General features: G+C 48.5%; 1 protein-coding gene across 1 annotated transcript in view; it reads right to left on the bottom strand.

The window, feature by feature from the left end:
• ARHGAP36 (Rho GTPase activating protein 36) overlaps positions 1-18,455 on the bottom strand; it is a 30,776-nt gene extending 12,321 nt beyond the window's left edge. Inside the window, exon 1 of the mRNA XM_026520595.4 lies at positions 18,284-18,455. Coding sequence (XP_026376380.1) covers positions 18,284-18,341 — 58 coding nt within the window. The 5' untranslated portion in view covers positions 18,342-18,455. The remainder of the gene's footprint in view (positions 1-18,283) is intronic.
• Positions 18,456-20,942: the final 2,487 nt, after the last annotated feature.

Here is a 20,942-nt window from a genome sequence, read left to right as displayed (position 1 = left end):
TATAAACTAGGCACTTTATGACAACATCAGAATTTTGCTCCAAGCCTCTGATTGCTCCTCAGAGTTTGAGGAATTGATAGTGGATGAGGCAGGCATGGTGTCTAGGTTATTTAAATGTCTACAGGCAGTGACAATGGATAAAGACATCCCCATTAATATATCACAACATGGGAAAGAGACACAGGTCTCTAGATGAAAACATCTGGGCACCAGTTTGGTCTGCTGGCACAATAGCTCATCCATCCCTGAGTATTAATGAGTTAGCCTTTAAGCTGTTACCCTGTAACCTCCATTTCAGCAAAGGCTGCAGTCGTGATGAACAAAATGGCTCATTTTATCCTATGCAGTGATGGTGCCCCAAGATAATTAAATTTGGGAACAGTATTCTTCAATACGTGAAGTCAGCCCAACATGCCATAGCTGAAACTCATAAACTGGAGGTAGTACTGTTAAAATATATTGAGAAAAGCTCTGGCTTCAGAAAAAAAAAGAATGTTTCAGTAACTGCTTAGTGTATTAGAATGGATCAGAGAGAGAAGGGACCTTAGCCATCACCTAGTCCAAAGCTTCCATTACACACTTCAGAAAACTGAGGCTCAGAGAGGGGTAGGAGTTTGCCCAAAGCCACACAGCAATTTGACAGCAGAATCTAGACAAGAACCCAGTTCTTCTTAATCCTAGGGCTCTTTCCACTGCCCCATCCACCTCTACTCTTAATAGCTGCCAAATAATGCATAGCTAACTACCGAAATCAAAAGAATGGGCACATAATCAAAATTTGATTCCATAAGCCAGGGGAGGTCACATCTGAAGGCAGACAACCACCATGAATTACAGTCTCGTTGTAAAATAAGTACAGTCATCACTCTATAGAATGTGGGATGCCCTTTTTTTAAATGTTATTGACTAAAGAAACAGCGGGAGCCCAGGATGGTGAAAAACAATCTTTATGTCACAAACATCCCAAAGGATAATGTAAACAAGGTGATGTGACACCATATACAAGGAGCTATAGATATTCTCACTATTATCTGCGGGATGTGTCAGAGTGCACAATAGTGCTGGCATCACAAGGCATGTCACCGTTTATCTGTTTTCCCCTTTTGGTTGCTGCTTCTATTATGTCGTGGCCAAAAAAGTAAAATATAAGATGTTCCATCAATACGAGGTAACCTGTTTTTAAATGCTTAATTTGTCTTGTGCTTCTCATTTACTCAAAAGCTTTCAAAATGCCCATTATCTCTAGGCCCTAGCACACAGTAGGTGTGCAATACGTGTTCCTTAGGTGAATCATAGGAGTATAACCTTTGAGGGTTTTGAGGGAACATAAAGGTCTTGTAATTAAAACAGAAACAGCTATTCGTGATTCATGGATAAATGAATCATGCTATTTTATTCTTACAACAACCTCTGGGAAGGAGGGAGGTGGGTATTATGTTTCCCCATTTTACAGACAACAACAAACTAGGGCTCAGGAGAGGTTGTGGCTTACCTGGGTTGCACAAAAAGGCCATGGAGGACTCTGATCTGGGAACCAGCTGTCCCTACCTATCCTCAGGCCAGGCCTTGCCTTTCCCACCAAATCATGGTATTTCTTGGTTGTTCATCTCCTGCCCAGAACTGGGACAGTCTGAACAGTGACTACATTCTTTCTTGGAAGGCAGCTGGATTTCTGAGGTCTTACTTACACACATTATTCTTGGGACACAGGAATAGAGGTAGATTAGATAGATCAATTGATCAATTGACCATTGGCTATGATAAGTAAATAAGATGATGATGATGATTGAGACAGAGAGAGAGAGAGCTGGCTCAGAAAAAGACTATTATGAAAGATAGAGGAGAGGAGTAGATAGAGGAAAAAGGCACGAAAAGCCCTGTGTGTTCTTCTCACCACATCCCTCACCCTGGACTACCCCAAGTTGACAGGGTGCTCTCCTGGAAAGGTCCTGAGATATGGACTGGAACTTGGGTTCAAATTCCAGCCTCGACACATGTAAGTTCACACACTCACCAACCAAGTGACCTGTAGCAAATTATCTCACGTTTCTAAGCCTCAAGTTCCATCACCTTACAAAATAAAAATCATGATACCTATTAGGTGTGGCTGTGGTAAAGATTAAATAAAAGACAGGGCAGAATGAAATAATCCTCTAAAGGGCACAGTGCTGTACCACTGTGAGGAATTGCCCCCAAAATATCTGAACGTGAAATCTGAGAGGAAGACTGAGCGGATGTGCTATTATCTGGAATAAGGCAGACAGCGTCTCCCCTGAAGAGTGCCCTCCCACCATCCTTTGAAGGCAAAAATGGGTACTCACGCCCAGTCAGCAGGAAACACACTTTCAGAGCTGATGAGTTAAACTGTTTCTTCACTGTGTCTTTCAGTGATTAGAAATGCAAGACAACTAACTGTGTGTGAAGGGGGGACAGGGGTCAGTCTAGGCTATGAAATGTAGGCAAAAATGAACTGGCCCACAAAAGGGATTTAGTCCCCACCTTTGACTTCCACACGACAGTGTGCAGGCCATCCACACTAAGGATGGGGGAGGAAAGTGAGGAGCCATCTGGAGTGGAAAGCCCCAGTTTCTGCCCTTGGTATCTTGCGACCTAGTTGGAGGTCACATAAATGTCAAGAGCCTGAAGGCCTGTCAAGAAAGGCCCATGGGTCTAATATCATTCTTCCCTGCACTAATTTAAATACATTTCATCTCCTTTTTTCCTTTAAGGAATATTAGGAATTGACTATTTTCTCAGGTCCACTAGCACTAGGAAGACCCTCACTCAGCTGTAGGTTTTCGGTAAACTCTGATTCATTTTTCCCATCTTCTCAACTCCCTCTTTCAAACACATGCATTCACTCTCATAGACATCCATGCACACACACATCCTCAAGATCTTTCACATATGTATTTTTTGACACACACACACACACACACACAGAATGTATTCACTACAACAGAGAGAAGGAGAGAAACAAGACTCTACCATCAAGCATTTGTACCTGCAGACCACAGCTGGGGCTTCTACAGAGTGGACATGAGACAGGAAAGACCAGTGGAGACACTCCCCCAAACTATCCGGATGGACAGACCCCTAGGAAGGAAACCTCTAGAATAAAGTTCTCAGAATCTGTGCTGAGAGCTACCTCTTCCCCATCTTTGTTTCCCCACCTCCACCTGCTTCTCTTCTCCTTTGATTGTATCTTCCCCCCAACAAGCATCCGATTTGCTGCCAGTTTTCTTTTTCAAAATCTGGTCTGATTGGTGTCATAGAGAATTGGGGCTGTGGGAGATGTTTTCCCCAGTAGTTGTCATGTTAAGAATGGTATTTTAAAACTACATTAAAATAACCATATTTTTAAAAATATCAATGTCTAACTACCTATATACCCCCTGTTTAAAATCAGACCACCATCTCAGCTATGATGCAGCGAAAAAAAACCCTGGACCGGGAATCAGGAGGCCTACCCAGTTACTAAGCAGCTGAGTGGCCTTGGGAAAGTCGGTGAGCATCTCCAAGCCGGAACACAACTGGGGTAATTTGTTATCATCTTGTTTATCTAAGAGCGCGGCAGAATCACAGCTCTCAAGTCTGCAGAGTCATTGATACTTCCACAGGACTTCGCCAACTCCAGCATACCGGCCACACTGCGGCTGTCCACAGCTGGGAAAAAAGAGCGCCCCTCGCCCCTCCGCAGGCCTAAGGGCTCCAGAGAGCAGAGGGGTCTAAGCGGGTCTCTCTGTCTCTCCCTCCTTGAGCCTCAGCGCTGCTGTCAGCCCTCGACACAACTCCAACCCACCCCACAGCTAGGTGAGGGCGGAGGGAGGTGGAGGGGGCAGGGCCGAGAGCCCGCCGGGGGCGGACTTTGCGCCCTCTGCCTCGGAGGCTGGTTCTGGGCCTCCGGCTGCCACCGCGCCCCCGAGCGCGGCCTTCTGGCTGGGGTGCGCCACGCGCGTCCCGCCCCGGTGTGGCTCGAGAGAGCGCAGAAGCTGCAAAGTTAAACAAAGCCCCGCGGCGCGCAAAAACCCCTCTCAGCTCCCACTCCCTGCCGAGGATGTGAAAAATTAAATCTTGCTCGCGAGCTGCAGGTTTGAACATTGGACGCGAAAACCTGGAACTTGTGCAGCACTCGGCGGGCTTCCTCTCCCTCCCTCACGTCGGGTCCTCCCTTGGAGGGGCCGTCACCTCCCACTCTAGCCCCTCAGTGGGCTGCACTCATGCCCCTGGAGCCGTGCCCCTGCACTACCTCTTGGCGACTCTCCTGGTCCGGCCAGGGAATAAGTGGCTGTGAGACCCGCTGGTCAGTCGTGCGGCGGCCACCGCCCGTCCTGGGACAAGCTGCAGGCTCAGCGAGCGCTTAGCTTGCTCTGCCGCTCAGATTCCCCCACTCTCTGTAAAGCCTTCCCTGGCGGGGCAGGGGCTGATTCATAGCAATCTTGCATGCAGCAGCCAGCTGAGTGCCTTACGCATACCTGTTTGCTAAATTCCCTGGGCTACTCCCACTGTTTCTTGCTGTACCCCACAAGTCTTCTCTTCCTTTATTCAAAGCTAATCTCTCCTTCAAGATTCAGCCCCAGGGTCCCTTCCTCTGAGCACTCCAGATTACCCCTCCCATGGCCATGGCACACAATCTCACATTACAGGCGAAGGAAAGGCAGAAGTGGAGGTTTAGATGGCTAAGAAACTTACCAAAGGACACAGAGATAGTGGCAGAGTCAAGAGGAAGACCCAGAACTCCTGGATTGAAGCTCAGCGCGCTTTTTGCTGCCCTTCATTGCTTCTCCTCTGCCCTGGTTTGTATGGCACTGGAGGGCAGGGAACATCTCTTGTTGGCCCTTTGCACACAGGGACTGCACCAGCAATAACCCCCTCCCCTCTCTGCCTCATGCTTCTGGCTCCTTGTTTCCCACCTTGTCCAGGGCCTCTGCTCTTGCACACTCAGAGACAAAAAGGTCATTTTGTTCAAAGTCCAGTGCAAGAGCAAACAGAACCTGACTTCACAAAGTCCTCTACCCACCTGGATGAGAATGGTCTCAGTAACCTACCCCCCTACCACACAACACACACACAAAACTATCACCTTCATCTTTCTTTTTGTACCTTCTTGGCACCTTGCGAAATCAGAAGGCACTCACACCCGCCCAAACAATCTTACCTTCTAATACCCCTTCCAAAAATTGCTGCCCTTCCAATCTGCAGCCCAGCACTGACACGTACAAATCACTGTTCAGCCAAGCAAAAATATATTATTCACAAATACTAAATATTCTCATCTGATGCAACAAGGGTAATACAGGGTTATAAATGCAAGCTCTCAAGTGGGGAGAATCTCAAATATGCAATTACACCTCCTCCCAATTGGGTTTTCTCCTCTCCTGGACAAAGTAAATGGACAAAATGAGGGTGTTGTTGATGCAGAGGGACAGGAATGGAAAAAGAAAGAGGAGAGTCAAGAATGCCAGAGACTACGGGTGACCCTGGCAAGAGGGAAGGAGCAAGAAGCAGAGCCTGAGAAAAGGAGAGAAGGAATGAAAGGGAGGGGAGAGGAAGGTGGGCAGATGCTGACTCCAGGTGTACACAGATACTGGGGCAGCCCAGGCAGACATGGACTGACCCCCCCAAAGGCTCAGGGAGGTGACTTTCAGGGACCTGGATTGGAAATGAGATCCGGAAGCCCCGTGGCAAGTCTCTCTTATCCCCTAGCAAAGGGAGAGAGCTTCTGGCTCCAGCAGCAGCATGGGTGGCGCTCTTTGCACTTGAAGTACCATCTCACCTCCATCAGGACCAGGAAGATGCTTCCTCCTCCCTCTCAACCCTCCTCCCACAGTAATCCAATAAATCTTACCCAACACAGAAATGTAATTTGAATGCTCAGGGCAGTTTTCTTTTCCATTGAAGAAGAGGATCTCTCCCTCTCCTCCTGCTGAAAATGGGCTGGGTGCCGCCCCTCTATACATTCTAGAGCAGCAGATCAGGAGAGGGGGAGAAAGGGAGGGAGCGGCAGTTTGAAGCTAGTCCAAATTGTCCCTGGCATCTCTCTCTCTCTCTCTCTCCCCCTGTTGGATTTTTCTGCAGCCCCTCCTTCTGGCCCTGGCAGCTCTGCTCCCCTTCCTCACTGCAGCTTCCTGAGCCGCTTCCCCCACCTTTCTGATATGGAACTGATATTGGGGTGCTTCTTTCTGTTGATGCTTGCTTTCTAATGTGGGGTCTTAGACTGATACACCAGGGAAAGATTTTAGTTGGGAGTGGGTGGGTGTCACAGAAGATGAAAAGAGAAACCCATTCAGGTAACCAACTGCCTTGCTAGGAAAGCAACACGGGTCAGTATCGGGGCCAGTTGGGAGACATGATTTGAACCTGAGTGCATAGGGAGCCAATTTAAGCAGAAGAGTGGCAGGTTGTTGGCTTGGGTTACAGTGATCGCCTTGGTAACATAAATACATAAATACTGCACGATACATTAGTGAAAAGGTAGATCACTGAAGATCACTTGGTCTTGGTTTTCTCAACTGCAAAATAGGGGAGGAAATGCTCACCCTATAGCACCATGAAGAGCCTGTGAAATAACATCAGTAAAGTACTTAGCACATGGCCTGGCACAGAGCCCCCTGCGCCCTGAACTTCCTTCTGGTGTTGGCCACAAAGGGGAAAAGAGTTTTCCCAAGGTCACATAGCAAGTAGCAGAGTCAGGATTGGAACCCAGGTATCCCAAACACCCCCCTCAAGAAGGGTGCTTTCCACTTCACTTCCTCCTCTAAGAAGGCATTCAGGTCTATCCTCGGACCGGACAGGGCTGGAGCGGAAGTGGGGAGGTGGGTGAGGAGCTGAGTCTATGCACCTCTATCTGAGACTCTATCACTTAGCACCAGCCCCAAGGGCTCAGGCTTCTGCTTCATCCCCCCGCTTATCATCACTCAGGTAATCTCCCCATGCCATCTTGGACTGATTCATTGCCACTTTAGTGCCACCTCTGCTGCTCAACTCTGAGACAGTGACTCACCCTCTAGCTGGCCAGGGCCTCTGCCCTCCAGGAAAGAGGCTTTCTTCTTAATTGACTGCAGAAGCCTCAGCCGCAGTGGAACAACGCCCTTCCAGGCAGGCTTAGAGATGGAGGGATTTGAGGAGGAAAGGAATAGCCTCCTACCCCAGAGCCTTCATCCCCTTCATCCCCACAGTGCCTGGGCTGCCTCTACTAGAGTCCTCTCTCTGGATTCCTTACAATGACTCCTTTGGTGCCCTCAAGTCTCAGCGTTTCCAAAAGATTTTACCCAGGACATGTCTATGCCGCATGGATACAGTCACAGTGCTGTGTCTGGCACTGTGCTAGGCACCCGCAAGACATAAAGTAAGAGGAGATGTCCCTGGCACCCAATGAGTGTTCAGGACAAATTTTTAAAAAAGATTAATGTGGCAACTTGGAAAGGAGGAGAAGAACACAGGCAGAAATAAAATAGGAAGTACCTGTGACGAGTGGAAGTGATGGACAGAAGGGCCTCACTGCAGCCCCAAGGACTGGGGCTGTGACCTGGAACGTCTTGTGACTATCAAGTGGCATCACTAAAATCACTGGTGCAAGCATTTCCCTTTAACACAGAACATCGCTTAAGTAATTGAACGCAAAGGGAACCCCTGTCCGTCCTGTCCTCTGCCTTTCTGGCCTGGCTTGGGGGCCTCATCTGGTGGCCATATATCCCTCCCTCTCACTCCCCGGTGCCCCAAAAGTTAAAATCTTTAGCTTTGATTAGGGTTGGGGAGAGGAGGGGGGACTGGAAAGGAACGGAGGTCTTCCACATCTTAATTGAAATAAGCACTTTGCATGTGTTTCCTCCTTCCAACATCACAACCACTCCGCAGACCTAAGTCAGTGACTTGCTGAGCTAGTCAGCTACGAAGCGGCAGAGCTGGGATTCGAACTCTAAGGACTCAGAAGCCTCTGGCACCGCACTTTACACAATGCGCCGCAGGGGGCAGATGTTCTCTTCCTCCACCTCTCCTACACCGGCTGTCCATCTCAACGGAAAGGCGGAAAGCAGGCGACGGGAGCCAGATGGTTATCTGGCCGAGGAGCCTTCTGGAGTGACCCCTGTATCCTGTACCCTGTGCCTCAGAGTTTCCTGCGAGGGGTACCTCGCCAGGAGTGCAAAGCACCTTTGGCGACTCTATCGCCCCCTGCCGCCGGTGGCTCCCTGGCCTAGGCTGCTGTTCTCAGGAGGACTTGTGCGCTAAGAAAACAAAAAAACAAAAAAACTCACCGGTTGCCCAAGAGCTGTCACAGGCTGGTGCGGGCTGCAGAAAGCTCTACCAGATTTGGTGACATAAGCCGGAGGGAGGAACATTTATGATGCCCTACTATGTGTCCAGCGCGGGGTCAGTGATGTTTACGCAGAAAATTAGTTGCCTTGCAAAATAGTGAGTTCTCCAAGAGAAGTCTTCAAGCTAGGTTAGGACAGGTTTCGCAAAAAGCTTCTCTGTAGATCTAAACTCCTGACTTCTTGAAACCAATAAAGCCCTCCACCCCTAACAGTTGCCCACTCTTAGGGAGGGAAGGAAAAAGCACGCCCTGGGGGGCAAAGGTCAAGGCAGTGTCGGGGTCTGGGGGAGGGTGCAGGAGGAGGAGCCTCCCGGGGGTCGATAATACGCGGAAGCAGGGTCCCCGCTGAGCCTTTGCGCTCGCCACCAGCTGTCAGATTCCCCCACTTTCCAATTTTCCTGGGTTGCAGCTGGATCCATCCCGCCTGGACCCAACTCAATACCTTTGCTTGGGACAGGGGAACAGGCGCGTTAAGGGGGCAATACCTCAGGTCAAAGGGAAAATAGCGTCTGTGCCTGCACCGCCTCGCCGGCCCATCCCCCCCTCCTTCCTTCCCCTCCTCCCCTCCTCGCCCCCTTCTCTTCCGCCTGGAGGGAAGGAGGGGGCGGGCTGTGCGTGTATGTATGTATGCATGTACGCGTGTGTGCGCGCGCGCGCGCGCGGGTGCGGTTTGTCTGTGTGTGCGTTCGGCGTGTGGCTGGATGTGAGGGGTGTGTGTGCGGCGCACGTTTTAGCCCGAGTGCTTGGTGTGGAGTGTATTTGGTTTGCGCTCAGACATGGAGCGTGTGTTTTGTGCGGTGTTTGTGTGTGCACGCTTGTAGGTAGTACCTTTCTGCCCGATGAGATTATAGTGTGACTGTGGGTGCGAGCTGGATGTGGATGTTTTCAATGTATGGTTTCTTTCGGGGTTTGGGGTCGTGCTGTGGTGAGTGTGTATATGTGTGCAGTGTGCGTGTGTGTGTGTGCCTGTTGAACCTCGTGTGCATATGTGTGTTTAGTGTGTGTTTACCCTTAGATGTGCTGTGCCAATGTGAGTTCACGGGTGGTGTTTTTTGGGGTGTATAGTGTGTGAGTTCATAAGCGAGGTGTCTTTGTGTCAGCCTACTTAAGGTGTGTGTTCAAAGGTTCATGTGCATGAAGGTGTGGGGTGTGTGTGTCTTTGGGTGTGATGTGTTCATGTGTGTTGTGGGGACGCATGTGGCTAGTGTATGTGCTCGGTTGGAGACCCGGGTGTATTTTGGAGTGGGGTTGCCGCCTGAGTGGATAGGTATGGTGTGTGAAAGAACAGGGTTGTCTAGAGAATCCAAGTGACTGCGTGCGTGGTGGGTTTTTTTTTTTTAATTGGGGATGGGGGCGTTGCCCTAGGACTGGGACGAGGAAAGAAGTAGGGGTCCGCGATTTGGGCAGGGTCCCCCGCTGGCCTGACCTGCCCCGTCTGGGTCCTCCTGCCCCTGGCTGGCGCGCTCAAGGCCCGCTGGGGCAGAGTGTGAGCTTACCTGGCTGCTTAGAGGAAAGAAGAGGAGGGCGCTGCACGTGATTGGCCAGGTAGGGCGCCTAGGGGCGTGGTGCAGGGGCTGGTGGGAGTAAACTGGAGAGATTCTTGGTCACTCGCCCGACACCCCTCCCCCCCAGGAGATCCCAGTCCTTGCCTAGCTGAGCCCAACTATTTGCTCAGGGCCTTGCTGTTTCACACCTCCTTGGCTTTGTGTGGGCAGATCCAGTTGCCTAGAATCCCTTTCCCCCTGGGCCTCATGACAAACTCCCACTTATTTTTTGTAAGACCTAACTGAAGAGTCACAAAACTTTCTCTGCTTTTCTGTATCCCCCCCAGTTGAGTGCTCCCTCCTTTGAGCCACCATAGGTACACTCTTCATACTTCTCATGACATGATCACATGTAACTGCAATTATTGGTCTCTCCTTTTAAACTCTAGGCTCCTGCAGAGAATGACTGGCATATAGTAAGAATAATGGTAGTGATCATCATAATAACGTTACCATTAAGCACTTACTGTGCACCAGGCATTGGGCTAAGTGCTCTTAACATGCATTACCTCCTTGGGTCCTCACAATGAGTCTGTGAGGTAGGTGGAGCTATGTTTATCGCTATTTTACACATCACACATCAAGCTCAGAGTAGTTAAGTAATTTCCCCAAGATCACACAGCCAGAGGGAGGTGGAGCTGGTATTTAAATACAGGTTTGCTAAGTTCCCCAAACCTTTCTTCTATACCAAGCAGCCTCACCAAGAGTCTCCTGATTCCTGCTAGGCATTGAAGTCTCTATCATATAGTATCATTTCTCAACAAATCTTTCTTTTGAGTTTACTGGCAGCACCAAGAGAGCTCAGCATAATTACTTTCTTTGTCTCTCAGACAGCTGATACCTTCTCCACCTAATTACCTGCTTTGTTGACACCTCAAAATCTTTAATTACTCTAGGCTCAAAAGCACCTCACCAGCTCCAGTTCTGGGAGCTCTCCTTAGGCTGGTGCTGAAAGAAAGATGAGAGAATGAGCATTTTCTAGCCATAGGGTCAGGGAAAATGAGTATGGAGAAAGATGGAGGCGAGGCGTCAGGATGGAGTGAAGGAATGATTTCACAGCTTCCCCAGACCCGTTTTTACAGCATTACCACCAGAAGTTGGTATGCAGTAAATTTCAAACAGGACAGGCATCTCCATATAAGCTGCACATAGAAAAACAAGCAGACCCCCCCAAAAAGTTTCCTGAATGGCCCCATTTTGTATTATTCATGTTAGGTGGGGAGCACTGTGCTTGCCTAATGGGGCTCATGCTGCTCTAATGCCTTCCAAGCAGCCTCATATGAGAAATCTAAATTAAAACAATACATTGCATTTGGGAGAACACATTTATTGGGGGGGGGGGTGTCAGGCCAGTCACGGCTTCCAGCTCAGCCCCTGGGGAACCAGCTTAGACTGCTGCAAAGAGGTCAGGGGGTGGATAGAGAGGGACAATTGAACTGTGGTGAGTCACTTCACCACTTTTCAGGGGGGAAAGCGAGAAGCACGATCTAAATTGCTACTGTTATTATTGTGCCCTTTCAACTGGCACAAATGAGCCTGGTGTGCTTTGGAAAAGCAGCTGGAACATCCATAAAGCTTCCCCCAAGCTGGACCTGGGTCAGCACCTCATCCTGGGTGCGCAGGAAAAGCATTGCCTAAACTAATATGTAGCCAGAAAGTCTCCTTTTGAAAAAAAAAGGGGGGGGGTGAAAGAGAAACCAGTCTAAGTCACTCATGGCCCAGACTAGCTGAAGTCCTTTGGTAAGTCCCTGCGAGGAGTTAGGCAAACTTTGGTGTCGCCCAGCATCTAGTCTCAGGCATTTGGCTTCCCTGCTGCTGTGGGCCAGGCTGACACCTCCTCTGAATATACCAGCTTCACTTCCGCTTCCTCAAAGTGACTCCTGTGAGGCCTCTTCCTCTTCTAAGTTTCTCTCCCTGCCTCCCGTCCCATTCCAACACACACACACACACACACACATTTCTTGGAGCTTAAAATCCCCACTGTACATCTCTCTGTCTCTTTGGAGTTCATAACATGAGGATTATATGGGGAATTGTGAAGGTGGAAAAATGCTTTAATAACCCCCCATTACTTTCAAATGTAAACAGAACTTTGCTTATTTTCATACTAAAAACAACCTGTAGGGGCAAAGAGCAAATGTGTATTTTATTGTGGAGAGAGATCTTGGTTTTTCCCATGACAGTAAAGCTCTTTACAGATGAGAATCTTTGCCTTTTCCATGGGGGCAGAGGAGCTTTGAAGTGAGACAACTTGGAGTTATATCCCAGCTCCATCGCTAACTTGCTGTGTGATTTTGGGAAGGTTACTTCATCTCTCTGGATCTGTTTCTTCATCTGTAAGTTGGAGATATTAACATCTGCCTTAGAAATGCTCAGATGACTGAAAGGGGTAGAATATGGAAAGCGCCAGCCAAATGCCTAACACGCACAGTACATGTTTAAGAAAAGGTTAGTTCCCCCCTCACTTACTCCCCCCCTTATCATATACCCCAGAGTGTCTTAACCACATTGTTCAGAGACTGAAGTCGCCTGACTGAGCTGCCAATTTTCCTCATTACTGATGTGTCTGACACTCTTGAAATGGCCCCTCTTCTTTTAGGACAGTGTTTTGATCAGCCTAATGCAGCCCGGGAAGAACTGGACCCTTAGTCCAATTCTCACTCTGCAGTTTCTCCTGGCAGTGTTAATGAGACCAAGGTTTCAGTGGTAATACTCCATGTAGGAAAGTTTCAAACTACCTGCCCAGTGTCTAGACTCCCCCCACACACACACCCCCCAGTTATGGACTAAGCTCTCCAACCCTCACTGCAGACCCAGTCCCGACCCTGTCTCTTAAATATGTGCCATGGTTCTCAAGGGAATGACAGCATGACTATTTCCTGGAGAAACTGCCCCCACGATTCCTGACTCCTGTTTTGTTTATTCACCACTACCCTAGAAATTAAAAAGGGTTTCAAAAGCCACCCTTTCTCTAGTAGCCACCAAGGTTGGGAGGTAGATGGGGTGATAAGGAGAGAGATGATGGGTATTTTTCTGAGATATACTTTGCAGCACACCAGATACAGTTCCAGTTAGTTGTTTATCTGTTCGCAGTTAAGAGAAAGTAAAATCTATCCTTTGCCGAAAATGGTAAGGTGAGAGAAGACCCCAATCTGTGCCCTTTCCTCCCTGGTGCTGTTGCCTCCCTCTAGAGACAAAAGAAAGTCACTACAAGCTGAAGCTGGATTTAAGCAAGAAGTGGTAGGGCAAGGTTAAAAAGTTGAGTGTAGGGGGTCGATATAATCCCAGGGAAGGGTAAAGGGGCTACTGAGTAGAGAAGTATTGAGATTTGAGGCTGGAAAAAGCTCTGAGAGGCTGGGCTCCGGGCGTTCCCAGTCTCTGGAAGATGCCTTCACCTTCTCCCTTCCCCTCACCCCTCTTATTCATCCTGCATGCTACCCCTCACTGACCCCGAGACTCCAGCATGCAACATTATCTCTTCGTGAGTCCCTCTGAGGATTTAGGAATTTAGAAAAACTTCTCCAGCACCTACCATCTCTGCTTCTGAGGAGGCCCTGTAGCCTCTGCTTGGAGGAGGGAAGAGGGAGGGGTAGCAATGAAGGGTCAGCCATATAGTACCTCTGGTGAAGCAGGGGTTTAGAATAGTCCCTGGCCATTTAAGAAGCTTCCCTGAGTGCAGGGACCTACCAGTGGCTGGGTATTGGGTGCCCATCCCGAGGAAGCTGCGTGGTTTCTCAAGAGATGTATCTGAGACATGACAGTAGCTGCCAGGGCTCATCAAACATGCTATCTACCTACTTCTGCTGATACATGTGAGAACAAATGATACTGCCAGAAGGAAACAGAAAGTGTTTCCTAGTGACTCAGAGCCCCAGGGGTGAGGACACAGGTGGTATTTGCACTACATCTTCCAGTTGAAGTGTGTGCTTCTTCACAGAAAGGAATTTGTAAGTAATCAAATAGGTCAAAGACCAGAATTTGGACTCTGGGCAAGGGAACAGCATCAACATCATACTGACCACCTAGCAAGTGTCTGCTGTATATCAGCCCAGGGCTCGGAGCTTTGCAAATGTTATCTATTTTAATCTCACTCAAGCTTTGAAATCACACCAAACAGGGTCAGAATCCTTGCTCAGCCACTGTGTGGCAGCGGACAAGTTACTTAACTTCTCTGAGCTTTTGTCTTTTTGTTTGCTTGTTTGTTTGTTTTTGAGCTTTTGTCTTTAAAATAATGATAATAATACTTACCTCAGAGAGTTGTAATGAATGTAAAATGAAATCATTTATGTGAAATGACTGGCCCACAGTAAATATTTGGAGAAGGAACAAAGCACATCTTTTGATACCTGAGCCATAGAGGGTATTTAATGTAATTGATATTACCATATGAATATGATTATTCTTATTTATAACCTGGAAATGTAGGCATTATTATATCATTTGAAGAGAGGTTAAAATAACTTGCTTACAGCAACACTGCAAAAGCATGCCTGGGACTCAAACCAGTTCTGCTTCTTCCCACCCAGTTTTAGAGGACACTGCATAGTCACTGGGGAGACCACGTTTGGCTGACCTGATCTAGTCGTTACATTTAAACTAAAACTTAAAGGAAAAAAAGCCCTTAGATTAAACACTGTATAGTGGGATTCTAGGTCATCGTCTGGGCTATTTGCATATCATAGGCCCCGTATTAACCTTTTTAAAACATTTTTAAATTACAAGAGTAATGTAAAAACAATTTTGATAAAGGTTTTAAGAAACAGAAATAACTATTATAGCACCCACTTAATAGAATCTCTTACTTCACCTTGTTGAATTTTCTTCCAGTCTTTCAAAAATGCATACTTGACACAATTGTAATCATACAGTTTCCCACATTGCTACATAGTCTTCATGAACACCATCTTTATGGCTGTAGACTAGTCTAACAAGTGTTACGTCATAGAGTCTGTTTAACCAGTCCGCTAGTGTTGGGCATTTAGGTTATCTTAGTAGATATGCGTGAAGAAAGGAACAATGTTGCTTTCACCATTGCCGTCATCACCCTCAGGGACCCGGTGTCCTGCTCTATCAGCACCCAATATGCTTTTCGCCATTTGATATTTAAGCTTGATGAATGTCAGCTCTACTGCTGGAGCTTGCGGTACTTTTTGCGAGAGTGTTATTTTCAGCCAGTTTTCATCATGCAGATTCTGTATTTTAGCCACATGGTGGGTAAAGTGTGAGCTAACCCAGAAACCTAAGCTCAAGAGCATCACATTTGTTTTTCATACAGGGAAATGTCTTTTGAGGTACAAATAAATGATTTACAAAGGAATTTTGGGAAGTCCTGCCATTGATGAATTGGGGTGCTAGTCTGATAGCATGATCAGGGGAGTGGGGTATTGCACTGGCAAACTTGCCCCAGCTCTGAAAAATTATCCTGTTACAGCTCAACCAGGCCTGGTCTTAGCAAATTGATTGGGTCCCATCTCCAAGAAAAGATCAAATTTGTATGTAAAGTGGGCCCCAGGGTCCCTTCAGCTTTAGAGATTTGGCTGCTTTACAGAAGTCCAACTGTCTGAGGCTGAATCCAATGCCAAAAGCGAACTGGAAGAGAGAATTTCAAGTGGGTCAATCGTGCTGTCCCTTTCTCAGGGGGAAAAAAAACCTTTCTGGGCCACCATTCTTCCCAGATCGCAATGATGCCTCATCCAGATATCTTCATATGGTTGTCCATTGTCCATTGCCACCCTCAAAAGATTACTCTGATATACCAACTATCTCCTGGGAAAGCAGGGGTTGGTGAGTAAGAGAACATTGAGAATACTTCCCCCACTCTTTCCAGTCAGTGGCCAGCTACTTCCCCCCATCTCTGACTCCAGAGGATTTCTGGAAGGCATCCAAAGGGAGGCACCCAGGGCAATTATAACCCTACAGAATATCAATAGTTACCCTTCGTATTGCATGGCATTTGTCAGGGGGAATGCAATGAATGGGCTCTTACCTGGTCAAAAAAACTGTACCCAAAGACTAATCACTTATTGCAGAGTGATGTTGCGTGACTTAAGTGAGATCATGCACGTAAAGGACTGAGTCTAGGGCCAAGCATCTGGGAAGTGCGTCACAGGTATTGGCTGCCATTGGATGAGTGATAGAGCTGGTGTAGGCAGTGGTGTGCCCCTGGCATATGTGGGGGGACAGGTCTTACCAGACTGGAAATTCAGTACCAAATCTAAAATCTTGCACTTGGGTTCAAACACCAGCTAAATACAGAATGGAGACTCTGAAAAGAACTTGGGTTTACTTATTTTTTTTTAAGGAACCTTTGGTTGAAAGTACGTCCAATATAAATAAACTATTTGTGTGAACTGTTTGGCATGTTTATGGGATTTGTGTGTGGGGTATGCATGTGTGGTGTGGGCGTATTGCACTGTACGTGAAAAGTACGTGATGCGTGTGAAGCATGTGTGTTTGTGCATTCGTGATTTGTATGTGGGCATGTGTGGGTGTGGGAATGTGTACGTATGTGAGTATTTATGGCTACATATCTGTGTACCATGAGTGTAATGTATGCTTCCAAAAGAGGGAAAGTCAGCCATGCAGGACTATATTTACAGGGGCACAGCTGGAAATCCTCTTTTGGCCAGGTCACTAGGCATTCACAACTTGGAGCACGCTCAAAGAAGAGCAGCTAGATGCAGGTAGGAGCCTTGCAGCCATGTCTCATGTTAAACAGATGAAGGAACTGGGGAAGTTTGGCCTGGATAAGAACAGGGGTGAGTGGGGGTGAGGGAACGGGGAGGACTGGCACTGTTCCCATGGAAGATCAGCGCCGGGGCCAGAAGGACATAGATTTGGGTTCAGTTTAAGGAAAAGCCTTCAAATTCTAATAGACAAGGGTGTCATTAGATGGGGATGGGCTTCCTTGTGTGATACTAACCCCCTCCCAATGAGGTTATTCATAAAGGAAAATTCTTATCCTTGATCTCATTGGAGTCACACGACAACCTTCTAGGCCAGGTAGGGGTAGAACGGTTCTCCCTACCCCATTTTGAGGATGGGGTGCCTGAACCGTAAGGCCTTAAAAGGCATTTATAAAACTCCCTCCCCCCTTTTTTCCCAATTTACCAGGATCACATTGATCCGAAAGAACGTACAGAACAAAAAGTTAAACTTTCTGTGTGTATGCAGATCTCTTTCCTTCTCAGAGATCTTGTGGCTTGCCAGAGACTGTACTTGGATTTGCTAAGCATGCTGTAGTCCCTTAGCAGTATGTCAGACTCCTGGGATGGTTCTCAGCAGGGTGCTGAGGCTGACAAGGACTAAAAACAAGTTTTTACTGAAATAAGTTGCTGAGGCCCACCCTCTCTCTGCCTCTCCTCCCCTGCCTGTGAGGGGGCAGAGGAAAGAGGAGACAGCCCCAGGTTTGGTCTATGGCTGGTGACCAATGACGCACTCTAACTAATATAGATTTTGGAGGTGGAGACTATGGAAAAACAGGTGGCAGTGGGGGCAGGTGGCAGCCTGGAAGGGGTGGAGCCTACCAAGGGGGAGTGAAGGACAGTGTGGGTGGGGGTCCTGGGAAATCTCAAAAAGAAAAAAAATCAGTCTCCTGAAACTTTAAGGAGGAAAAAAAAATAACCGGTTTCCAAAATGTGCTTCATAGAAACAGTTCCAGGAAAGGGTGAAATGCCACCCACGTATTTGGATCTGTGCTGTGATCTTTGCACACCTATGGCCTCAACTCCACAGGGAAAGGGGAGCTGAGCACTGATTTCAAGCATCCAAGGATAGACCCAGACTAAAGACCCCAGGCCTCCGCCCCTGGGCAGTTTGGGGCAGTGGGCAGTTGGCAGGGCTTCAACCGAACCAGATTTGCTGCCAACTCCTTGTATGACCTTGGGCAGGCCTTTGCCGTCTCTGGGCTTCAATGTCGCCATCTCTTAAATGAAGGGGTTGAATTCGACGACTCTAAGGGGCCCACGGTGATATTCCGTAGTTAAGACTGGGATGCGAGGGACAAGCTTCGGGCAAAAGAACAGCCCCCTCCCCAACTTCAGAGTCCCTGGGCCCTGGCCGCCCAGCCAGAGACGGTGCCCCTCGGGGCTTTAGGACCCTTGGGTTGTGGGACGGCGCGTCGGGGCCCCAGCGCTCCGCCTTCTCCCCCCGCGCGGCCGAGCCAGCGACTCCGCCCCCGCGCTCGCCCAGCGTCCAGCCGGGCCATTAGCGCGATTGCTCGCGGTTCCCGGCAAAGCTGGTGATTTATGCGGGGCCTCGACGGGGCAGTCCCTGGAGCCAGAACAATTAGCTAAAAGCCAGCGGGAAGGGAGGCGAGGGGGCGGCGAGCCAAGCCCCAGGGCGCGCAGCCGGGGCTACAGCCGCCGGTCACCCGGGGCCCGAGCACCCCTGCCCCCCCCCCCCCGGCTCCGTGGGCCCCACTCACCACGGCGGGGGCGGGGCTCAAAGGCCGAGGCGAAAAGGCAGTCCAGGATCCACGCCATGACCCGCGCCGAGTGCCGGCCGCCTCAAGCTGGCTTCCGCGCGGTCCCCGCACAGGGCCGCCCTAAGTAGCCCCCGGTGACTGGTGACCACGCCCTGAGCCGCACCCTGCACCCAGATCGGAGTGTCTTGGTCACCGGACACCTCGGGCTTGTCACGAAGGGGGCAGGGCCTCAGGGGAGCCCCCCCTCCCGCCGGAGGAGAGGCCGCCGGCCCCGCAGCCCCTTCCCCCACCCGGAGGGAGGCCAGGATGCAGCTCCTGTCCCGGGGAGCTCACTCTGAGGGAGGGACCCTGCCCCCACCCCGGGGAGCCCCGAGTCTGAAGGGAGACGCCACCTCAGCCCCGGTGAGCCCCGAATCTGAGTGGGAAGGGAGGTCTGTGCCCCCAGAAGCCCTTGATCGGGTGCATAAAAGAGGGCCCATTCCCAGGAGCCGGAATTTGCAGGCCAGATGGTGCACCTGTCCCAGGGAGCCTCAGATCAGAGGGGGGAGGCTGTATCCCAGCGCTTCAAACCCCCACGTTTGTGGGGACACATCATCTCAGCCCTCGGGAGACCCAGTCTAGGGGGGAAGCAGTGTCTGCCCCAAGAGCCCTGAATCGGAAGGGGAGGGACTGCCTCAGCACTTGGGAACGTACCTCAGCCCTGGGTAGCTCCAAATCCGATTTTAGGTCACTGTTCCATTCTACAGAACCAAGAATGTGAGTAGGCGAAAAGAGCTTTGCCCCCCAAGGAGCCCCAAAGCTGAGAGTAATTTTACTGTCCCTGCCCTGCGGTTCCTTCAGGCAGGAGGGAGATGCTATGCTTCCTGGGAAACTTCTTTTTTAGGGGGTTGATCTCCAAGTGAGATGAAAGAACGCAGTTATCAAGTATGTATAAGTATGGGGTACCCCCAGGTGCCGATGACTTACAGATTCCATCGCCTATACTTTTTGCTCAGGGCACTGGCATAGAAGGGGCACCAACATTTATTTTTAGAAAGAATTTGATATTTGATATTTCGATGGGGGTGGTACTGTGTTGGATTTTATTACACTTCTTCTGTGACTTTGTATTTTTAAATTTTAAATACATATGGGGGCATGTACCATAATGGGTTCAGTGTTTAGGGGATCTGGTAGTAGTAAACCAGCCCTGAGCTGCTTAAGTCCAGGAGCCCAAATTAATTTCTCCCCCAGTCCTCCATTGGCAGTTGTAGGGAGGTGACTCTGTGCCTTGTTTTTCTCCACTGGGAAGATGGGGCTCTGTCCATCAAAATTCTAGTGAGGAGGTAGCAAGAAATATGAAAAATCCTCTTCCAACTACTGGATTGCAGGCCTAAGGAGTGGAAACTGCAATCACAGGTCCTTTGGGGAGCGCAGTTATTACATTTGCCTTGTTAACCACTGATATTAGCATTAATGCGGCTGAAGGGGTGCATAACAGGGAAGAGTCACCTGTACTTTGTCATGCAATTCTTAGCAGAGTTGAGATCTACTCAGTTTAAAGGGCTTCCTTCCATTCATTGTCCTTCCTTTCTGGGAAACATGGTATCTCTTTGCCTTTGCACCAATTTTAAAATCATTTCCAATTTTCTCTGTTTTCTAAAAGCAATCAAAGACAACAAACATTCACCAGACCTGCTGTTTTACCAATTTCTGCTGTACAAATACCCAGTCATCCAAGCCAAACAAGTCTGACATCTAGAAATGTCCAGTTTCAGGCCTTGGATATTGAAATCTCGGCCTTACCTCTTCCCATGAGCTTATCCACCACCAGCTTTTGTCATGGCGTCAATGAGTTTCTTTTCTTTTCTTTTCTTTTTTCCCAGCTGAACAAGCTTTTCTTTGGCTCCCTCATGGGGAGGCTGCCTGCCCAGTCCCATCCAATGGGCCTCAGTAACTGAAGTTTCTCTGTTTCCAGAATACCTCTACTAGAGGCACAAACTCATGACAGCTATCCTTCTTTGCTGCCTTTTTCTGCAAGAGATGCGATGTGGTAAAGGGACAAAGCTAAGGATGCTCACACACCTAGGTTGGAAGTCCAATTCTGCTATGTACTAGCAATGTAATCTCAGGAAAATTATTTAGGAAGCCTTTCTGAGACTTAGTTTCCTCATCTGTAACATGGGGGTATTAATAGTTGTGAACAAGCTCCAGACCAACCAAGGCCGACTCTTTGGAGGAAAAAAAAGAGAGGGAGAAATGTAAGTTCAGAATTCTCAAGAAAATTACTTAACAGTTGAATAGCAATTCTCCCCCCCTTTTTTTGACCCACCTCCTCTGCCGCTTAATTACTTAGTGTTCAGTTTCCTTTGAAAATCTTTACCCTTAACTAAATGTCACATAAAAGGGGAATGCATCCATTCATTCGACAAATATTTATCAAATGTTCTCTGTAAGCTAGATATTGAGCTATGTATATAATGTTGGTTCACTCAGTGAATGATTGCACAATTATTTTTAAGTGTAAAATTTGAAAGCCTATATGATAACCAGAAAATACACTTGTGATTATTTTAAATGAAAAATAATCAAAATGCAAAATACGTGCACATTATTATATAAACGGTACAAATAAATAATAAGCCTATACATGGGGAAAAAAAGGCTAACAGGAAACACA

This window comes from Ursus arctos, chromosome X (assembly GCF_023065955.2).
Source record: "Ursus arctos isolate Adak ecotype North America chromosome X, UrsArc2.0, whole genome shotgun sequence".
Classification (NCBI taxonomy): Eukaryota; Metazoa; Chordata; class Mammalia; order Carnivora; family Ursidae; genus Ursus; species Ursus arctos.
The sequence above is the reverse complement of the archived record's forward strand: the minus strand, read 5'-3'. Positions and strand labels throughout refer to the sequence as shown.